General features: G+C 41.8%; 1 protein-coding gene across 1 annotated transcript in view; it reads right to left on the bottom strand.

The window, feature by feature from the left end:
• Window positions 1-23,188, bottom strand: part of LOC139546195 (centrosome-associated protein CEP250) — a 121,922-nt gene that overhangs the window by 72,635 nt on the left and 26,099 nt on the right. Inside the window, 4 exon segments of the mRNA XM_071354296.1 lie at window positions 17,160-17,316; window positions 17,420-17,569; window positions 22,240-22,388; window positions 22,582-22,752. Of these exon segments, the coding sequence (XP_071210397.1) occupies window positions 17,160-17,316; window positions 17,420-17,569; window positions 22,240-22,388; window positions 22,582-22,752 (627 nt within the window).

Below are 23,188 nucleotides of genomic sequence, written 5' to 3'. Positions count from 1 at the left end.
TATTACACCCCATAATAAGCACCGAGCTCTGTTGTAACCTATTACACCCCATAATAAGCACCGATCTCTGTTGTAACCTATTACACCCGATAATAAGCACCGAGCTCTGTTGTAACCTATTACACCCCATAATAAGCACCGAGCTCTGTTGTAACCTATTACACCCCATAATAAGCACCGAGCTCTGTTGTAACCTATTACACCCCATAATAAGCACCGAGCTCTGTTGTAACCTATTACACCCCATAATAAGCACCGAGCTCTGTTGTAACCTATTACACCCCATAATAAGCACCGAGCTCTGTTGTAACCTATTACACCCCATAATAAGCACCGAACTCTGTTGTAACCTATTACACCCCATAATAAGCACCGAACTCTGTTGTAACCTATTACACCCCATAATAAGCACCGAGCTCTGTTGTAACCTATTACATCCGATAATAAGCACCGAGCTCTGTTGTAACCTATTACACCCCATAATAAGCACCGAGCTCTGTTGTAACCTATTACACCCCATAATAAGCACCGAACTCTGTTGTAACCTATTACACCCCATAATAAGCACCGAACTCTGTTGTAACCTATTACACCCCATAATAAGCACCGAACTCTGTTGTAACCTATTACACCCCATAATAAGCACCGAGCTCTGTTGTAACCTATTACATCCGATAATAAGCACCGAGCTCTGTTGTAACCTATTACACCCGATAATAAGCACCGAGCTCTGTTGTAACCTATTACACCCCATAATAAGCACCGAGCTCTGTTGTAACCTATTACACCCCATAATAAGCACCGAGCTCTGTTGTAACCTATTACACCCCATAATAAGCACCGAGCTCTGTTGTAACCTATTACACCCGATAATAAGCACCGAGCTCTGTTGTAACCTATTACACCCCATAATAAGCACCGAGCTCTGTTGTAACCTATTACACCCCATAATAAGCACCGAACTCTGTTGTAACCTATTACACCCCATAATAAGCACCGAACTCTGTTGTAACCTATTACACCCCATAATAAGCACCGAGCTCTGTTGTAACCTATTACATCCGATAATAAGCACCGAGCTCTGTTGTAACCTATTACACCCCATAATAAGCACCGAGCTCTGTTGTAACCTATTACACCCGATAATAAGCACTGAGCTCTGTTGTAACCTATTACACCCCATAATAAGCACCGAGCTCTGTTGTAACCTATTACACCCCATAATAAGCACCGAGCTCTGTTGTAACCTATTACACCCGATAATAAGCACCGAGCTCTGTTGTAACCTATTACACCCCATAATAAGCACCGAGCTCTGTTGTAACCTATTACACCCCATAATAAGCACCGAGCTCTGTTGTAACCTATTACACCCCATAATAAGCACCGAGCTCTGTTGTAACCTATTACACCCCATAATAAGCACCGAGCTCTGTTGTAACCTATTACACCCCATAATAAGCACCGAGCTCTGTTGTAACCTATTACACCCCATAATAAGCACCGAGCTCTGTTGTAACCTATTACACCCGATAATAAGCACCGAGCTCTGTTGTAACCTATTACATCCCATAATAAGCACCGAGCTCTGTTGTAACCTATTACACCCCATAATAAGCACCGAGCTCTGTTGTAACCTATTACATCCGATAATAAGCACCGAGCTCTGTTGTAACCTATTACATCCCATAATAAGCACCGAGCTCTGTTGTAACCTATTACACCCCATAATAAGCACCGAGCTCTGTTGTAACCTATTACACCCCATAATAAGCACCGAGCTCTGTTGTAACCTATTACACCCCATAATAAGCACCGAGCTCTGTTGTAACCTATTACACCCCATAATAAGCACCGAGCTCTGTTGTAACCTATTACACCCCATAATAAGCACCGAGCTCTGTTGTAACCTATTACATCCCATAATAAGCACTGAGCTCTGTTGTAACCTATTACATCCCATAATAAGCACCGAGCTCTGTTGTAACCTATTACACCCCATAATAAGCACCGAGCTCTGTTGTAACCTATTACACCCCATAATAAGCACCGAGCTCTGTTGTAACCTATTACACCCCATAATAAGCACCGATCTCTGTTGTAACCTATTACACCCGATAATAAGCACCGAGCTCTGTTGTAACCTATTACACCCCATAATAAGCACCGAGCTCTGTTGTAACCTATTACACCCCATAATAAGCACTGAGCTCTGTTGTAACCTATTACACCCCATAATAAGCACCGAGCTCTGTTGTAACCTATTACACCCCATAATAAGCACCGAGCTCTGTTGTAACCTATTACACCCCATAATAAGCACCGAACTCTGTTGTAACCTATTACACCCCATAATAAGCACCGAACTCTGTTGTAACCTATTACACCCCATAATAAGCACCGAGCTCTGTTGTAACCTATTACATCCGATAATAAGCACCGAGCTCTGTTGTAACCTATTACATCCGATAATAAGCACCGAGCTCTGTTGTAACCTATTACATCCCATAATAAGCACCGAGCTCTGTTGTAACCTATTACACCCCATAATAAGCACCGAGCTCTGTTGTAACCTATTACACCCCATAATAAGCACCGAGCTCTGTTGTAACCTATTACACCCCATAATAAGCACCGAGCTCTGTTGTAACCTATTACACCCCATAATAAGCACCGAACTCTGTTGTAACCTATTACACCCCATAATAAGCACCGAACTCTGTTGTAACCTATTACACCCCATAATAAGCACCGAGCTCTGTTGTAACCTATTACATCCGATAATAAGCACCGAGCTCTGTTGTAACCTATTACACCCCATAATAAGCACCGAGCTCTGTTGTAACCTATTACACCCGATAATAAGCACTGAGCTCTGTTGTAACCTATTACACCCCATAATAAGCACCGAGCTCTGTTGTAACCTATTACACCCCATAATAAGCACCGAGCTCTGTTGTAACCTATTACACCCGATAATAAGCACCGAGCTCTGTTGTAACCTATTACACCCCATAATAAGCACCGAGCTCTGTTGTAACCTATTACACCCCATAATAAGCACCGAGCTCTGTTGTAACCTATTACACCCCATAATAAGCACCGAGCTCTGTTGTAACCTATTACACCCCATAATAAGCACCGAGCTCTGTTGTAACCTATTACACCCCATAATAAGCACCGAGCTCTGTTGTAACCTATTACACCCCATAATAAGCACCGAGCTCTGTTGTAACCTATTACACCCGATAATAAGCACCGAGCTCTGTTGTAACCTATTACATCCCATAATAAGCACCGAGCTCTGTTGTAACCTATTACACCCCATAATAAGCACCGAGCTCTGTTGTAACCTATTACACCCCATAATAAGCACCGAGCTCTGTTGTAACCTATTACACCCCATAATAAGCACCGAGCTCTGTTGTAACCTATTACATCCCATAATAAGCACCGAGCTCTGTTGTAACCTATTACACCCCATAATAAGCACCGAGCTCTGTTGTAACCTATTACACCCCATAATAAGCACCGAGCTCTGTTGTAACCTATTACACCCCATAATAAGCACCGAGCTCTGTTGTAACCTATTACATCCCATAATAAGCACCGAGCTCTGTTGTAACCTATTACACCCCATAATAAGCACCGAGCTCTGTTGTAACCTATTACACCCCATAATAAGCACCGAGCTCTGTTGTAACCTATTACATCCCATAATAAGCACTGAGCTCTGTTGTAACCTATTACATCCCATAATAAGCACCGAGCTCTGTTGTAACCTATTACACCCCATAATAAGCACCGAGCTCTGTTGTAACCTATTACACCCCATAATAAGCACCGAGCTCTGTTGTAACCTATTACACCCCATAATAAGCACCGATCTCTGTTGTAACCTATTACACCCGATAATAAGCACCGAGCTCTGTTGTAACCTATTACACCCCATAATAAGCACCGAGCTCTGTTGTAACCTATTACACCCCATAATAAGCACCGAGCTCTGTTGTAACCTATTACACCCCATAATAAGCACCGAGCTCTGTTGTAACCTATTACACCCCATAATAAGCACCGAGCTCTGTTGTAACCTATTACACCCCATAATAAGCACCGAGCTCTGTTGTAACCTATTACACCCCATAATAAGCACCGAACTCTGTTGTAACCTATTACACCCCATAATAAGCACCGAACTCTGTTGTAACCTATTACACCCCATAATAAGCACCGAGCTCTGTTGTAACCTATTACATCCGATAATAAGCACCGAGCTCTGTTGTAACCTATTACACCCCATAATAAGCACCGAGCTCTGTTGTAACCTATTACACCCCATAATAAGCACCGAACTCTGTTGTAACCTATTACACCCCATAATAAGCACCGAACTCTGTTGTAACCTATTACACCCCATAATAAGCACCGAACTCTGTTGTAACCTATTACACCCCATAATAAGCACCGAGCTCTGTTGTAACCTATTACATCCGATAATAAGCACCGAGCTCTGTTGTAACCTATTACACCCGATAATAAGCACCGAGCTCTGTTGTAACCTATTACACCCCATAATAAGCACCGAGCTCTGTTGTAACCTATTACACCCCATAATAAGCACCGAGCTCTGTTGTAACCTATTACACCCCATAATAAGCACCGAGCTCTGTTGTAACCTATTACACCCGATAATAAGCACCGAGCTCTGTTGTAACCTATTACACCCCATAATAAGCACCGAGCTCTGTTGTAACCTATTACACCCCATAATAAGCACCGAGCTCTGTTGTAACCTATTACACCCCATAATAAGCACCGAGCTCTGTTGTAACCTATTACACCCCATAATAAGCACCGAGCTCTGTTGTAACCTATTACACCCCATAATAAGCACCGAGCTCTGTTGTAACCTATTACACCCCATAATAAGCACCGAGCTCTGTTGTAACCTATTACACCCCATAATAAGCACCGAGCTCTGTTGTAACCTATTACACCCCATAATAAGCACCGAGCTCTGTTGTAACCTATTACACCCCATAATAAGCACCGAGCTCTGTTGTAACCTATTACACCCCATAATAAGCACCGAGCTCTGTTGTAACCTATTACACCCCATAATAAGCACCGAGCTCTGTTGTAACCTATTACACCCCATAATAAGCACCGAGCTCTGTTGTAACCTATTACACCCCATAATAAGCACTGAGCTCTGTTGTAACCTATTACACCCCATAATAAGCACCGAGCTCTGTTGTAACCTATTACATCCCATAATAAGCACTGAGCTCTGTTGTAACCTATTACATCCCATAATAAGCACCGAGCTCTGTTGTAACCTATTACACCCCATAATAAGCACCGAACTCTGTTGTAACCTATTACATCCCATAATAAGCACCGAGCTCTGTTGTAACCTATTACACCCCATAATAAGCACCGAGCTCTGTTGTAACCTATTACACCCCATAATAAGCACCGAGCTCTGTTGTAACCTATTACACCCCATAATAAGCACCGAGCTCTGTTGTAACCTATTACATCCCATAATAAGCACTGAGCTCTGTTGTAACCTATTACATCCCATAATAAGCACCGAGCTCTGTTGTAACCTATTACACCCCATAATAAGCACCGAGCTCTGTTGTAACCTATTACACCCGATAATAAGCACTGAGCTCTGTTGTAACCTATTACATCCCATAATAAGCACCGAGCTCTGTTGTAACCTATTACATCCGATAATAAGCACCGAGCTCTGTTGTAATCTATTACATCCCATAATAAGCACCGAGCTCTGTTGTAACCTATTACACCCCATAATAAGCACCGAGCTCTGTTGTAACCTATTACACCCCATAATAAGCACCGAGCTCTGTTGTAACCTATTACACCCCATAATAAGCACCGAGCTCTGTTGTAACCTATTACACCCCATAATAAGCACCGAACTCTGTTGTAACCTATTACACCCCATAATAAGCACCGAACTCTGTTGTAACCTATTACACCCCATAATAAGCACCGAGCTCTGTTGTAACCTATTACATCCGATAATAAGCACCGAGCTCTGTTGTAACCTATTACACCCCATAATAAGCACCGAGCTCTGTTGTAACCTATTACACCCGATAATAAGCACTGAGCTCTGTTGTAACCTATTACACCCCATAATAAGCACCGAGCTCTGTTGTAACCTATTACACCCCATAATAAGCACCGAGCTCTGTTGTAACCTATTACACCCCATAATAAGCACCGAGCTCTGTTGTAACCTATTACACCCGATAATAAGCACCGAGCTCTGTTGTAACCTATTACACCCCATAATAAGCACCGAGCTCTGTTGTAACCTATTACACCCCATAATAAGCACCGAGCTCTGTTGTAACCTATTACACCCCATAATAAGCACCGAGCTCTGTTGTAACCTATTACACCCCATAATAAGCACCGAGCTCTGTTGTAACCTATTACACCCCATAATAAGCACCGAGCTCTGTTGTAACCTATTACACCCCATAATAAGCACCGAGCTCTGTTGTAACCTATTACACCCGATAATAAGCACCGAGCTCTGTTGTAACCTATTACATCCCATAATAAGCACCGAGCTCTGTTGTAACCTATTACACCCCATAATAAGCACCGAGCTCTGTTGTAACCTATTACACCCCATAATAAGCACCGAGCTCTGTTGTAACCTATTACACCCCATAATAAGCACCGAGCTCTGTTGTAACCTATTACATCCCATAATAAGCACCGAGCTCTGTTGTAACCTATTACACCCCATAATAAGCACCGAGCTCTGTTGTAACCTATTACACCCCATAATAAGCACCGAGCTCTGTTGTAACCTATTACATCCCATAATAAGCACCGAGCTCTGTTGTAACCTATTACACCCCATAATAAGCACCGAGCTCTGTTGTAACCTATTACACCCCATAATAAGCACCGAGCTCTGTTGTAACCTATTACACCCCATAATAAGCACCGAGCTCTGTTGTAACCTATTACACCCCATAATAAGCACCGAGCTCTGTTGTAACCTATTACATCCCATAATAAGCACTGAGCTCTGTTGTAACCTATTACATCCCATAATAAGCACCGAGCTCTGTTGTAACCTATTACACCCCATAATAAGCACCGAGCTCTGTTGTAACCTATTACACCCCATAATAAGCACCGAGCTCTGTTGTAACCTATTACACCCCATAATAAGCACCGATCTCTGTTGTAACCTATTACACCCGATAATAAGCACCGAGCTCTGTTGTAACCTATTACACCCCATAATAAGCACCGAGCTCTGTTGTAACCTATTACACCCCATAATAAGCACTGAGCTCTGTTGTAACCTATTACACCCCATAATAAGCACCGAGCTCTGTTGTAACCTATTACACCCCATAATAAGCACCGAGCTCTGTTGTAACCTATTACACCCCATAATAAGCACCGAACTCTGTTGTAACCTATTACACCCCATAATAAGCACCGAACTCTGTTGTAACCTATTACACCCCATAATAAGCACCGAGCTCTGTTGTAACCTATTACATCCGATAATAAGCACCGAGCTCTGTTGTAACCTATTACATCCGATAATAAGCACCGAGCTCTGTTGTAACCTATTACATCCCATAATAAGCACCGAGCTCTGTTGTAACCTATTACACCCCATAATAAGCACCGAGCTCTGTTGTAACCTATTACACCCCATAATAAGCACCGAGCTCTGTTGTAACCTATTACACCCCATAATAAGCACCGAGCTCTGTTGTAACCTATTACACCCCATAATAAGCACCGAACTCTGTTGTAACCTATTACACCCCATAATAAGCACCGAACTCTGTTGTAACCTATTACACCCCATAATAAGCACCGAGCTCTGTTGTAACCTATTACATCCGATAATAAGCACCGAGCTCTGTTGTAACCTATTACACCCCATAATAAGCACCGAGCTCTGTTGTAACCTATTACACCCGATAATAAGCACTGAGCTCTGTTGTAACCTATTACACCCCATAATAAGCACCGAGCTCTGTTGTAACCTATTACACCCCATAATAAGCACCGAGCTCTGTTGTAACCTATTACACCCGATAATAAGCACCGAGCTCTGTTGTAACCTATTACACCCCATAATAAGCACCGAGCTCTGTTGTAACCTATTACACCCCATAATAAGCACCGAGCTCTGTTGTAACCTATTACACCCCATAATAAGCACCGAGCTCTGTTGTAACCTATTACACCCCATAATAAGCACCGAGCTCTGTTGTAACCTATTACACCCCATAATAAGCACCGAGCTCTGTTGTAACCTATTACACCCGATAATAAGCACCGAGCTCTGTTGTAACCTATTACACCCCATAATAAGCACCGAGCTCTGTTGTAACCTATTACACCCCATAATAAGCACCGAGCTCTGTTGTAACCTATTACACCCCATAATAAGCACCGAACTCTGTTGTAACCTATTACACCCCATAATAAGCACCGAACTCTGTTGTAACCTATTACACCCCATAATAAGCACCGAGCTCTGTTGTAACCTATTACATCCGATAATAAGCACCGAGCTCTGTTGTAACCTATTACATCCGATAATAAGCACCGAGCTCTGTTGTAACCTATTACATCCCATAATAAGCACCGAGCTCTGTTGTAACCTATTACACCCCATAATAAGCACCGAGCTCTGTTGTAACCTATTACACCCCATAATAAGCACCGAGCTCTGTTGTAACCTATTACACCCCATAATAAGCACCGAGCTCTGTTGTAACCTATTACACCCCATAATAAGCACCGAACTCTGTTGTAACCTATTACACCCCATAATAAGCACCGAACTCTGTTGTAACCTATTACACCCCATAATAAGCACCGAGCTCTGTTGTAACCTATTACATCCGATAATAAGCACCGAGCTCTGTTGTAACCTATTACACCCCATAATAAGCACCGAGCTCTGTTGTAACCTATTACACCCGATAATAAGCACTGAGCTCTGTTGTAACCTATTACACCCCATAATAAGCACCGAGCTCTGTTGTAACCTATTACACCCCATAATAAGCACCGAGCTCTGTTGTAACCTATTACACCCGATAATAAGCACCGAGCTCTGTTGTAACCTATTACACCCCATAATAAGCACCGAGCTCTGTTGTAACCTATTACACCCCATAATAAGCACCGAGCTCTGTTGTAACCTATTACACCCCATAATAAGCACCGAGCTCTGTTGTAACCTATTACACCCCATAATAAGCACCGAGCTCTGTTGTAACCTATTACACCCCATAATAAGCACCGAGCTCTGTTGTAACCTATTACACCCGATAATAAGCACCGAGCTCTGTTGTAACCTATTACATCCCATAATAAGCACCGAGCTCTGTTGTAACCTATTACACCCCATAATAAGCACCGAGCTCTGTTGTAACCTATTACACCCCATAATAAGCACCGAGCTCTGTTGTAACCTATTACACCCCATAATAAGCACCGAGCTCTGTTGTAACCTATTACATCCCATAATAAGCACCGAGCTCTGTTGTAACCTATTACACCCCATAATAAGCACCGAGCTCTGTTGTAACCTATTACACCCCATAATAAGCACCGAGCTCTGTTGTAACCTATTACACCCCATAATAAGCACCGAGCTCTGTTGTAACCTATTACATCCCATAATAAGCACCGAGCTCTGTTGTAACCTATTACACCCCATAATAAGCACCGAGCTCTGTTGTAACCTATTACACCCCATAATAAGCACCGAGCTCTGTTGTAACCTATTACATCCCATAATAAGCACTGAGCTCTGTTGTAACCTATTACATCCCATAATAAGCACCGAGCTCTGTTGTAACCTATTACACCCCATAATAAGCACCGAGCTCTGTTGTAACCTATTACACCCCATAATAAGCACCGAGCTCTGTTGTAACCTATTACACCCCATAATAAGCACCGATCTCTGTTGTAACCTATTACACCCGATAATAAGCACCGAGCTCTGTTGTAACCTATTACACCCCATAATAAGCACCGAGCTCTGTTGTAACCTATTACACCCCATAATAAGCACTGAGCTCTGTTGTAACCTATTACACCCCATAATAAGCACCGAGCTCTGTTGTAACCTATTACACCCCATAATAAGCACCGAGCTCTGTTGTAACCTATTACACCCCATAATAAGCACCGAACTCTGTTGTAACCTATTACACCCCATAATAAGCACCGAACTCTGTTGTAACCTATTACACCCCATAATAAGCACCGAGCTCTGTTGTAACCTATTACATCCGATAATAAGCACCGAGCTCTGTTGTAACCTATTACACCCCATAATAAGCACCGAGCTCTGTTGTAACCTATTACACCCGACAATAAGCACTGAGCTCTGTTGTAACCTATTACACCCCATAATAAGCACCGAGCTCTGTTGTAACCTATTACACCCCATAATAAGCACCGAGCTCTGTTGTAACCTATTACACCCCATAATAAGCACCGAGCTCTGTTGTAACCTATTACACCCGATAATAAGCACCGAGCTCTGTTGTAACCTATTACACCCCATAATAAGCACCGAGCTCTGTTGTAACCTATTACACCCCATAATAAGCACCGAGCTCTGTTGTAACCTATTACACCCCATAATAAGCACCGAGCTCTGTTGTAACCTATTACACCCCATAATAAGCACCGAGCTCTGTTGTAACCTATTACACCCCATAATAAGCACCGAGCTCTGTTGTAACCTATTACACCCCATAATAAGCACCGAGCTCTGTTGTAACCTATTACACCCCATAATAAGCACCGAGCTCTGTTTTAACCTATTACACCCCATAATAAGCACCGAGCTCTGTTGTAACCTATTACACCCCATAATAAGCACCGAGCTCTGTTGTAACCTATTACACCCCATAATAAGCACCGAGCTCTGTTGTAACCTATTACACCCCATAATAAGCACCGAGCTCTGTTGTAACCTATTACACCCCATAATAAGCACCGATCTCTGTTGTAACCTATTACACCCGATAATAAGCACCGAGCTCTGTTGTAACCTATTACACCCCATAATAAGCACCGAGCTCTGTTGTAACCTATTACACCCCATAATAAGCACTGAGCTCTGTTGTAACCTATTACACCCCATAATAAGCACCGAGATCTGTTGTAACCTATTACACCCCATAATAAGCACCGAGCTCTGTTGTAACCTATTACACCCCATAATAAGCACCGAACTCTGTTGTAACCTATTACACCCCATAATAAGCACCGAACTCTGTTGTAACCTATTACACCCCATAATAAGCACCGAGCTCTGTTGTAACCTATTACATCCGATAATAAGCACCGAGCTCTGTTGTAACCTATTACACCCCATAATAAGCACCGAGCTCTGTTGTAACCTATTACACCCGATAATAAGCACTGAGCTCTGTTGTAACCTATTACACCCCATAATAAGCACCGAGCTCTGTTGTAACCTATTACACCCCATAATAAGCACCGAGCTCTGTTGTAACCTATTACACCCCATAATAAGCACCGAGCTCTGTTGTAACCTATTACACCCCATAATAAGCACCGAGCTCTGTTGTAACCTATTACACCCCATAATAAGCACCGAGCTCTGTTGTAACCTATTACACCCCATAATAAGCACCGAGCTCTGTTGTAACCTATTACACCCCATAATAAGCACCGAGCTCTGTTGTAACCTATTACACCCCATAATAAGCACCGATCTCTGTTGTAACCTATTACACCCGATAATAAGCACCGAGCTCTGTTGTAACCTATTACACCCCATAATAAGCACCGAGCTCTGTTGTAACCTATTACACCCCATAATAAGCACCGAGCTCTGTTGTAACCTATTACACCCCATAATAAGCACCGAGCTCTGTTGTAACCTATTACACCCCATAATAAGCACCGAACTCTGTTGTAACCTATTACACCCCATAATAAGCACCGAACTCTGTTGTAACCTATTACACCCCATAATAAGCACCGAGCTCTGTTGTAACCTATTACATCCGATAATAAGCACCGAGCTCTGTTGTAACCTATTACACCCCATAATAAGCACCGAGCTCTGTTGTAACCTATTACACCCGATAATAAGCACCGAGCTCTGTTGTAACCTATTACACCCCATAATAAGCACCGAGCTCTGTTGTAACCTATTACACCCCATAATAAGCACCGAGCTCTGTTGTAACCTATTACACCCCATAATAAGCACCGAGCTCTGTTGTAACCTATTACACCCCATAATAAGCACCGAGCTCTGTTGTAACCTATTACACCCCATAATAAGCACCGAGCTCTGTTGTAACCTATTACACCCCATAATAAGCACCGAGCTCTGTTGTAACCTATTACACCCCATAATAAGCACCGAGCTCTGTTGTAACCTATTACACCCCATAATAAGCACCGAGCTCTGTTGTAACCTATTACACCCCATAATAAGCACCGAGCTCTGTTGTAACCTATTACACCCCATAATAAGCACCGAGCTCTGTTGTAACCTATTACACCCCATAATAAGCACCGAGCTCTGTTGTAACCTATTACACCCCATAATAAGCACCGAGCTCTGTTGTAACCTATTACACCCCATAATAAGCACCGAGCTCTGTTGTAACCTATTACACCCCATAATAAGCACCGAGCTCTGTTGTAACCTATTACACCCCATAATAAGCACCGAGCTCTGTTAACAGTACATTTTTTAGGATTTGACATGTTGTGGTCGTTGTCTGCAAAGTTGTTTCCGCGGGTCACAAAAAGCTAAATTAGCATGACACGAGCTGGATTAAATTAGCATGACACGAGCTGGATTAAATTAGCATGACACGAGCTGGATTAAATTAGCATGACACGAGCTGGATTAAATTAGCATGACACGAGCTGGATTAAATTAGCATGACACGAGCTGGATTAAATTAGCATGACACGAGCTGGATTAAATTAGCATGACACGAGCTGGATTAAATTAGCATGACACGAGCTGGATTAAATTAGCATGACACGAGCTGGATTAAATTAGCATGACACGAGCTGGATTAAATTAGCATGACACGAGCTGGATTAAATTAGCATGACACGAGCTGGATTAAATTAGCATGACACGAGCTGGATTAAATTAGCATGACACGAGCTGGATTAAATTAGCATGACAAGAGCTAGATTAAATTAGCGTGACACGAGCTGGATTAAATTAGCGTGACACGAGTTGGATTAAATTAGCATGACAAGAGCTGGATTAAATTAGCGTGACAAGAGCTAGATTAAATTAGCATGACACGAGCTGGATTAAATTAGCGTGACACGAGCTGGATTAAATTAGCGTGACACGAGCTGGATTAAATTAGCATGACACGAGCTGGATTAAATTAGCATGACACGAGCTGGATTAAATTAGCATGACACGAGCTGGATTAAATTAGCATGACACGAGCTGGATTAAATTAGCATGACAAGAGCTAGATTAAATTAGCGTGACACGAGCTGGATTAAATTAGCATGACACGAGCTGGATTAAATTAGCATGACACGAGCTGGATTAAATTAGCATGACACGAGCTGGATTAAATTAGCATGACACGAGCTGGATTAAATTAGCATGACACGAGCTGGATTAAATTAGCATGACACGAGCTGGATTAAATTAGCATGACACGAGCTGGATTAAATTAGCATGACACGAGCTGGATTAAATTAGCATGACACGAGCTGGATTAAATTAGCATGACAAGAGCTAGATTAAATTAGCGTGACACGAGCTGGATTAAATTAGCGTGACACGAGTTGGATTAAATTAGCGTGACAAGAGCTGGATTAAATTAGCGTGACAAGAGCTAGATTAAATTAGCATGACACGAGCTGGATTAAATTAGCGTGACACGAGCTGGATTAAATTAGCATGACACGAGCTGGATTAAATTAGCATGACACGAGCTGGATTAAATTAGCATGACACGAGCTGGATTAAATTAGCATGACACGAGCTGGATTAAATTAGCATGACACGAGCTGGATTAAATTAGCATGACACGAGCTGGATTAAATTAGCATGACACGAGCTGGATTAAATTAGCATGACACGAGCTGGATTAAATTAGCATGACAAGAGCTAGATTAAATTAGCGTGACACGAGCTGGATTAAATTAGCGTGACACGAGTTGGATTAAATTAGCATGACAAGAGCTGGATTAAATTAGCGTGACAAGAGCTAGATTAAATTAGCATGACAAGAGCTGGATTAAATTAGCGTGACAAGAGCTAGATTAAATTAGCATGACACGAGCTGGATTAAATTAGCATGACACGAGCTGGATTAAATTAGCATGACACGAGCTGGATTAAATTAGCATGACACGAGCTGGATTAAATTAGCATGACACGAGCTGGATTAAATTAGCATGACACGAGCTGGATTAAATTAGCATGACACGAGCTGGATTAAATTAGCATGACACGAGCTGGATTAAATTAGCATGACACGAGCTGGATTAAATTAGCATGACACGAGCTGGATTAAATTAGCATGACAAGAGCTAGATTAAATTAGCGTGACACGAGCTGGATTAAATTAGCGTGACACGAGTTGGATTAAATTAGCATGACAAGAGCTGGATTAAATTAGCGTGACAAGAGCTAGATTAAATTAGCATGACAAGAGCTGGATTAAATTAGCGTGACAAGAGCTAGATTAAATTAGCATGACAAGAGCTGGATTAAATTAGCGTGACAAGAGCTAGATTAAATTAGCATGACAAGAGCTGGATTAAATTAGCGTGACAAGAGCTGGATTAAATTAGCGTGACACGAGCTGGATTAAATTAGCATGACAAGAGCTGGATTAAATTAGCATGACACGAGCTGGATTAAATTAGCATGACACGAGCTGGATTAAATTAGCATGACACGAGCTGGATTAAATTAGCATGACACGAGCTGGATTAAATTAGCATGACAAGAGCTAGATTAAATTAGCGTGACACGAGCTGGATTAAATTAGCGTGACACGAGTTGGATTAAATTAGCATGACAAGAGCTGGATTAAATTAGCGTGACAAGAGCTAGATTAAATTAGCATGACAAGAGCTGGATTAAATTAGCGTGACAAGAGCTAGATTAAATTAGCATGACAAGAGCTGGATTAAATTAGCGTGACAAGAGCTAGATTAAATTAGCATGACAAGAGCTGGATTAAATTAGCGTGACAAGAGCTGGATTAAATTAGCGTGACACGAGCTGGATTAAATTAGCATGACAAGAGCTGGATTAAATTAGCGTGACAAGAGCTAGATTAAATTAGCGTGACACGAGCTGGATTAAATTAGCGTGACACGAGTTGGATTAAATTAGCGTGACACGAGCTGGATTAAATTAGCATGACACGAGCTGGATTAAATTAGCATGACACGAGCTGGATTAAATTAGCATGACACGAGCTGGATTAAATTAGCATGACACGAGCTGGATTAAATTAGCATGACACGAGCTGGATTAAATTAGCATGACACGAGCTGGATTAAATTAGCATGACACGAGCTGGATTAAATTAGCATGACACGAGCTGGATTAAATTAGCATGACACGAGCTGGATTAAATTAGCATGACACGAGCTGGATTAAATTAGCATGACACGAGCTGGATTAAATTAGCATGACACGAGCTGGATTAAATTAGCATGACACGAGCTGGATTAAATTAGCATGACACGAGCTGGATTAAATTAGCATGACACGAGCTGGATTAAATTAGCATGACACGAGCTGGATTAAATTAGCATGACACGAGCTGGATTAAATTAGCATGACACGAGCTGGATTAAATTAGCATGACACGAGCTGGATTAAATTAGCATGACACGAGCTGGATTAAATTAGCATGACAAGAGCTAGATTAAATTAGCGTGACACGAGCTGGATTAAATTAGCGTGACACGAGTTGGATTAAATTAGCATGACAAGAGCTGGATTAAATTAGCGTGACAAGAGCTAGATTAAATTAGCATGACAAGAGCTGGATTAAATTAGCGTGACAAGAGCTAGATTAAATTAGCATGACAAGAGCTGGATTAAATTAGCGTGACAAGAGCTAGATTAAATTAGCATGACAAGAGCTGGATTAAATTAGCGTGACAAGAGCTGGATTAAATTAGCGTGACACGAGCTGGATTAAATTAGCATGACAAGAGCTGGATTAAATTAGCGTGACACGAGTTGGATTAAATTAGCATGACACGAGCTGGATTAAATTAGCATGACACGAGCTGGATTAAATTAGCGTGACACGAGTTGGATTAAATTAGCATGACACGAGCTGGATTAAATTAGCGTGACACGAGCTGGATTAAATTAGCATGACACGAGCTGGATTAAATTAGCATGACACGAGCTGGATTAAATTATCATGACACGAGCTGGATTAAATTAGCATGACACGAGCTGGATTAAATGGAAAAGGCTTTGAAATAAAAAGCTCGTGGTACTCTGAGCTACGTTAACTCTACGTTAACACTTCACAGAGATACGCTTCTTTCTTGTGAGTAATCTTTAAAAAACATCAGGAATTACGCATTAATATGAAAGACGTATACTAAAATATTAAAATACCACATGCTGTCTCAAAATCAACGACAAACAACAACAGCATCAACACAAACAACATCAACAGAAACAACATCAACAACAGTGTTGTAACAAGATCATTTTTTATATATATTTTTATTAACCTTTATTTAACGAGGCAAGTCAGTTAAGAACAAATTCTTATTTACAATGACGGACTAGGAACAGTGGGTTAACTGCCTTGTTCAGGGGCAGAACGACAGATTTTTACCTTGTCAGCGCGGGGATTTGATCCAGCAACCTTTCAGTTACTGGCCCAACGCTCTAACCACTAGGCTACCTGCCGCCCCTGAAGGCATATTCCCTGACCGGGAATCGAACCCGGGCCGCGGCGGTGAGAGCGCCGAATCCTAACCAATCATGTAAACAAAGGCCGACGAAATACACCGATCATGTGTCAGATTCAATCAAAGACTCAGAGGTTAGAGGTCAGAAGTGATAGTAGTACCTTGCTTAGAGCATCCTTAGCATCAGCAGCTTCCTCCTCCGCCCTCTCCCTGTCCAGCTGTTCTCTCTGCAGCGCTCCCTGTAGAACATGCAGCTCCATGCGGATACGAGCCTCACGCTCACTGAGATGGGCACTCTCTACCAGGTCAGCCTCCAACCTGTCAATCAAATGGTTTATAAAGCCCGTGTTACATCAACAGTTGTCAAAAAAGTGCTTTACAGTAACTTTACAGTAACTTTACAGTAACCTGGACTAGGTACCGTCTCTGCCTGTCGCTCTCCAGTTCGTTCCTCTGCTCCTCCTCTCTCTCTCTCTCCAGTCTCAGGCGTTCGTTCTCCTTCCTCCTCTCCTCACTCTGTCTCTCTTCTTCCTCCAGCTGACTCCTCAGGGAGCCCACCATCTCTCTCTCACTGACACACAAACAACATCAACATTAACAACAAACAACATCAACAGCAACGAAAACAACAACTTCAACAGCATGTCTTACCTGAGTAACATATCCTGTGTGTCTTACCTGAGTAACATGTCCTGAATGTCTTACCTGAGTAACATGTCCTGAATGTCTTACCTGAGTAACATATCCTGTGTGTCTTACCTGAGTAACATGTCCTGAATGTCTTACCTGAGTAACATGTCCTGAATGTCTTACCTGAGTAACATGTCCTGAATGTCTTACCTGAGTAACATATCCTGTATGTCTTACCTGAGTAACATATCCTGAATGTCTTACCTGAGTAACATGTCCTGTATGTCTTACCTGAGTAACATGTCCTGAATGTCTTACCTGAGTAACATGTCCTGAATGTCTTACCTGAGTAACATGTCCTGTATGTCTTACCTGAGTAACATATCCTGTATGTCTTACCTGAGTAACATATCCTGTATGTCTTACCTGAGTAACATGTCCTGAATGTCTTACCTGAGTAACATGTCCTGAATGTCTTACCTGAGTAACATATCCTGAATGTCTTACCTGAGTAACATGTCCTGAATGTCTTACCTGAGTAACATGTCCTGAATGTCTTACCTGAGTAACATGTCCTGTATGTCTTACCTGAGTAACATGTCCTGTATGTCTTACCTGAGTAACATATCCTGAATGTCTTACCTGAGTAACATGTCCTGAATGTCTTACCTGAGTAACATGTCCTGAATGTCTTACCTGAGTAACATGTCCTGAATGTCTTACCTGAGTAACATGTCCTGAATGTCTTACCTGAGTAACATGTCCTGTATGTCTTACCTGAGTAACATATCCTGAATGTCTTACCTGAGTAACATGTCCTGTATGTCTTACCTGAGTAACATGTCCTGAATGTCTTACCTGAGTAACATGGCCTGTATGTCTTACCTGAGTAACATGGCCTGTATGTCTTACCTGAGTAACATATTCTGTATGTCTTACCTGAGTAACATGGCCTGTATGTCTTACCTGAGTAACATGGCCTGTATGTCTTACCTGAGTAACATGGCCTGTATGTCTTACCTGAGTAACATATTCTGTATGTCTTACCTGAGTAACATATCCTGAATGTCTTACCTGAGTAACATGTCCTGAATGTCTTACCTGAGTAACATATCCTGTATGTCTTACCTGAGTAACATGTCCTGTATGTCTTACCTGAGTAACATGTCCTGAATGTCTGACCTGAGTAACATATTCTGTATGTCTTACCTGAGTAACATATCCTGAATGTCTTACCTGAGTAACATGTCCTGAATGTCTTACCTGAGTAACATGTCCTGAATGTCTTACCTGAGTAACATATCCTGTATGTCTTACCTGAGTAACATATCCTGAATGTCTTACCTGAGTAACATGTCCTGAATGTCTTACCTGAGTAACATGTCCTGTATGTCTTACCTGAGTAACATGGCCTGAATGTCTTACCTGAGTAACATGTCCTGTATGTCTTACCTGAGTAACATGTCCTGTATGTCTTACCTGAGTAACATGTCCTGTATGTCTTACCTGAGTAACATGTCCTGAATGTCTTACCTGAGTAACATGTCCTGAATGTCTTACCTGAGTAACATGTCCTGTATGTCTTACCTGAGTAACATGGCCTGAATGTCTTACCTGAGTAACATATTCTGTATGTCTTACCTGAGTAACATGTCCTGAATGTCTTACCTGAGTAACATATCCTGTATGTCTTACCTGAGTAACATGTCCTGAATGTCTTACCTGAGTAACATATCCTGTATGTCTTACCTGAGTAACATGTCCTGAATGTCTTACCTGAGTAACATATCCTGTATGTCTTACCTGAGTAACATGTCCTGAATGTCTTACCTGAGTAACATGTCCTGAATGTCTTACCTGAGTAACATATCCTGTGTGTCTTACCTGAGTAACATGTCCTGTATGTCTTACCTGAGTAACATATCCTGAATGTCTTACCTGAGTAACATGTCCTGAATGTCTTACCTGAGTAACATGTCCTGAATGTCTTACCTGAGTAACATGTCCTGTATGTCTTACCTGAGTAACATATCCTGAATGTCTTACCTGAGTAACATGTCCTGTATGTCTTACCTGAGTAACATGTCCTGTATGTCTTACCTGAGTAACATATCCTGAATGTCTTACCTGAGTAACATGTCCTGAATGTCTTACCTGAGTAACATGTCCTGAATGTCTTACCTGAGCAACATGTCCTGAATGTCTTACCTGAGTAACATGTCCTGTATGTCTTACCTGAGTAACATGGCCTGAATGTCTTACCTGAGTAACATATTCTGTATGTCTTACCTGAGTAACATGTCCTGAATGTCTTACCTGAGTAACATATCCTGTATGTCTTACCTGAGTAACATGTCCTGAATGTCTTACCTGAGTAACATATCCTGTATGTCTTACCTGAGTAACATGTCCTGAATGTCTTACCTGAGTAACATATCCTGTATGTCTTACCTGAGTAACATGTCCTGAATGTCTTACCTGAGTAACATGTCCTGAATGTCTTACCTGAGTAACATGTCCTGAATGTCTTACCTGAGTAACATGTCCTGTATGTCTTACCTGAGTAACATATCCTGAATGTCTTACCTGAGTAACATGTCCTGTATGTCTTACCTGAGTAACATGTCCTGTATGTCTTACCTGAGTAACATATCCTGAATGTCTTACCTGAGTAACATGTCCTGAATGTCTTACCTGAGTAACATGTCCTGAATGTCTTACCTGAGTAACATGTCCTGTATGTCTTACCTGAGTAACATGTCCTGTATGTCTTACCTGAGTAACATATCCTGAATGTCTTACCTGAGTAACATGTCCTGAATGTCTTACCTGAGTAACATGTCCTGAATGTCTTACCTGAGTAACATGTCCTGTATGTCTTACCTGAGTAACATATCCTGAATGTCTTACCTGAGTAACATGTCCTGTATGTCTTACCTGAGTAACATGCCCTGAATGTCTTACCTGAGTAACATGGCCTGTATGTCTTACCTGAGTAACATGGCCTGTATGTCTTACCTGAGTAACATGGCCTGTATGTCTTACCTGAGTAACATATCCTGTATGTCTTACCTGAGTAACATGTCCTGTATGTCTTACCTGAGTAACATGTCCTGTATGTCTTACCTGAGTAACATGTCCTGAATGTCTTACCTGAGTAACATATCCTGTATGTCTTACCTGAGTAACATATCCTGAATGTCTTACCTGAGTAACATGTCCTGAATGTCTGACCTGAGTAACATATTCTGTATGTCTTACCTGAGTAACATATCCTGAATGTCTTACCTGAGTAACATGTCCTGAATGTCTTACCTGAGTAACATGTCCTGTATGTCTTACCTGAGTAACATGGCCTGAATGTCTTACCTGAGTAACATATCCTGAATGTCTTACCTGAGTAACATATTCTGTATGTCTTACCTGAGTAACATGTCCTGTATGTCTTACCTGAGTAACATGTCCTGAATGTCTTACCTGAGTAACATATTCTGTATGTCTTACCTGAGTAACATGTCCTGAATGTCTTACCTGAGTAACATGTCCTGTATGTCTTACCTGAGTAACATGTCCTGTATGTCTTACCTGAGTAACATATCCTGAATGTCTTACCTGAGTAACATGTCCTGAATGTCTTACCTGAGTAACATGTCCTGAATGTCTTACCTGAGTAACATGTCCTGTATGTCTTACCTGAGTAACATGTCCTGAATGTCTTACCTGAGTAACATGTCCTGAATGTCTTACCTGAGTAACATGTCCTGTATGTCTTACCTGAGTAACATATCCTGAATGTCTTACCTGAGTAACATGTCCTGTATGTCTTACCTGAGTAACATGTCCTGTATGTCTTACCTGAGTAACATATCCTGAATGTCTTACCTGAGTAACATGTCCTGAATGTCTTACCTGAGTAACATGTCCTGAATGTCTTACCTGAGTAACATGTCCTGTATGTCTTACCTGAGTAACATGTCCTGTATGTCTTACCTGAGTAACATGTCCTGAATGTCTTACCTGAGTAACATGTCCTGAATGTCTTACCTGAGTAACATGTCCTGAATGTCTTACCTGAGTAACATATCCTGAATGTCTTACCTGAGTAACATGTCCTGAATGTCTTACCTGAGTAACATGGCCTGTATGTCTTACCTGAGTAACATGTCCTGAATGTCTTACCTGAGTAACATGTCCTGAATGTCTTACCTGAGTAACATGTCCTGAATGTCTTACCTGAGTAACATATCCTAAATGTCTTACCTGAGTAACATGTCCTGAATGTCTTACCTGAGTAACATGGCCTGTATGTCTTACCTGAGTAACATGGCCTGTATGTCTTACCTGAGTAACATGGCCTGTATGTCTTACCTGAGTAACATATCCTGTATGTCTTACCTGAGTAACATGTCCTGAATGTCTTACCTGAGTAACATGTCCTGAATGTCTTACCTGAGTAACATATCCTGAATGTCTTACCTGAGTAACATATCCTGTATGTCTTACCTGAGTAACATATCCTGAATGTCTTACCTGAGTAACATGTCCTGAATGTCTTACCTGAGTAACATATCCTGAATGTCTTACCTGAGTAACATGTCCTGAATGTCTTACCTGAGTAACATGTCCTGTATGTGCGTGAGCTCCTGTCCTTCATGCAGGCTCTGTTTCTGCCTCTCCTCTGTGTCCGTCTCCAGCTGTCTGACTCTCTGTTCCAGCCCTGCCCTCTCCTCGCCCAGCCTCCGCAGGCTCGCCGCAGCCTCCTGAAGGGAAGGGACATGGACACTGGTTGGTTGTTTGTTCTTAACTAGTTCATGGTGAAACAGGAAGAGATATCTTCGCTACTCAGGAGGAAAAACAGGTTGAAATGACATCAGTAGAACACGCTTGGCCTGCTGGGTGCTGTCTTCAAACAGCCTATCAGAACAGCGGGACAGATATACGTCATCAACAGACCTGTACTTCCTGGTGCCGCCACAGCAGGTTGGTCTCAGCCTGGGCCAATACAGCCAGCACCTGGGTGAGCCCTCGAGTCAACAGGTCTGGTCCTAACCAATCACTGGACAGAGACAGAGTAGGGCTACTGCTATTCTGTCCATCCAGACTCTGGGAGCTCAGCACCTTGGACTGGACAAGAGAAACAACCACATTTAAAACAGGCTATTCTAATGGACCAATACAGTGGGCTGGGTGTGTTCATTTATAACATTAAACAGGCTATTCTAATAGACCAATACAGTGGGCTGGGTGTGTTCATTTATAACATTAAACAGGCTATTCTAATAGACCAATACAGTGGGCTGGATGTGTTCATTTATAACATTAAACAGGCTATTCTAATAGACCAATACAGTGGGCTGGGTGGGTTCATTTATAACATTAAACAGGCTATTCTAATAGACCAATACAGTGGGCTGGATGTGTTCATTTATAACATTAAACAGGCTATTCTAATAGACCAATACAGTGGGCTGGGTGGGTTCATTTATAACATTAAACAGGCTATTCTAATAGACCAATACAGTGGGCTGGATGTGTTCATTTATAACATTAAACAGGCTAT

Source organism: Salvelinus alpinus, chromosome 20 (genome assembly GCF_045679555.1).
Source record: "Salvelinus alpinus chromosome 20, SLU_Salpinus.1, whole genome shotgun sequence".
NCBI lineage: Eukaryota > Metazoa > Chordata > Actinopteri > Salmoniformes > Salmonidae > Salvelinus > Salvelinus alpinus.
This window is presented reverse-complemented; position numbering and strand designations above follow the sequence as displayed.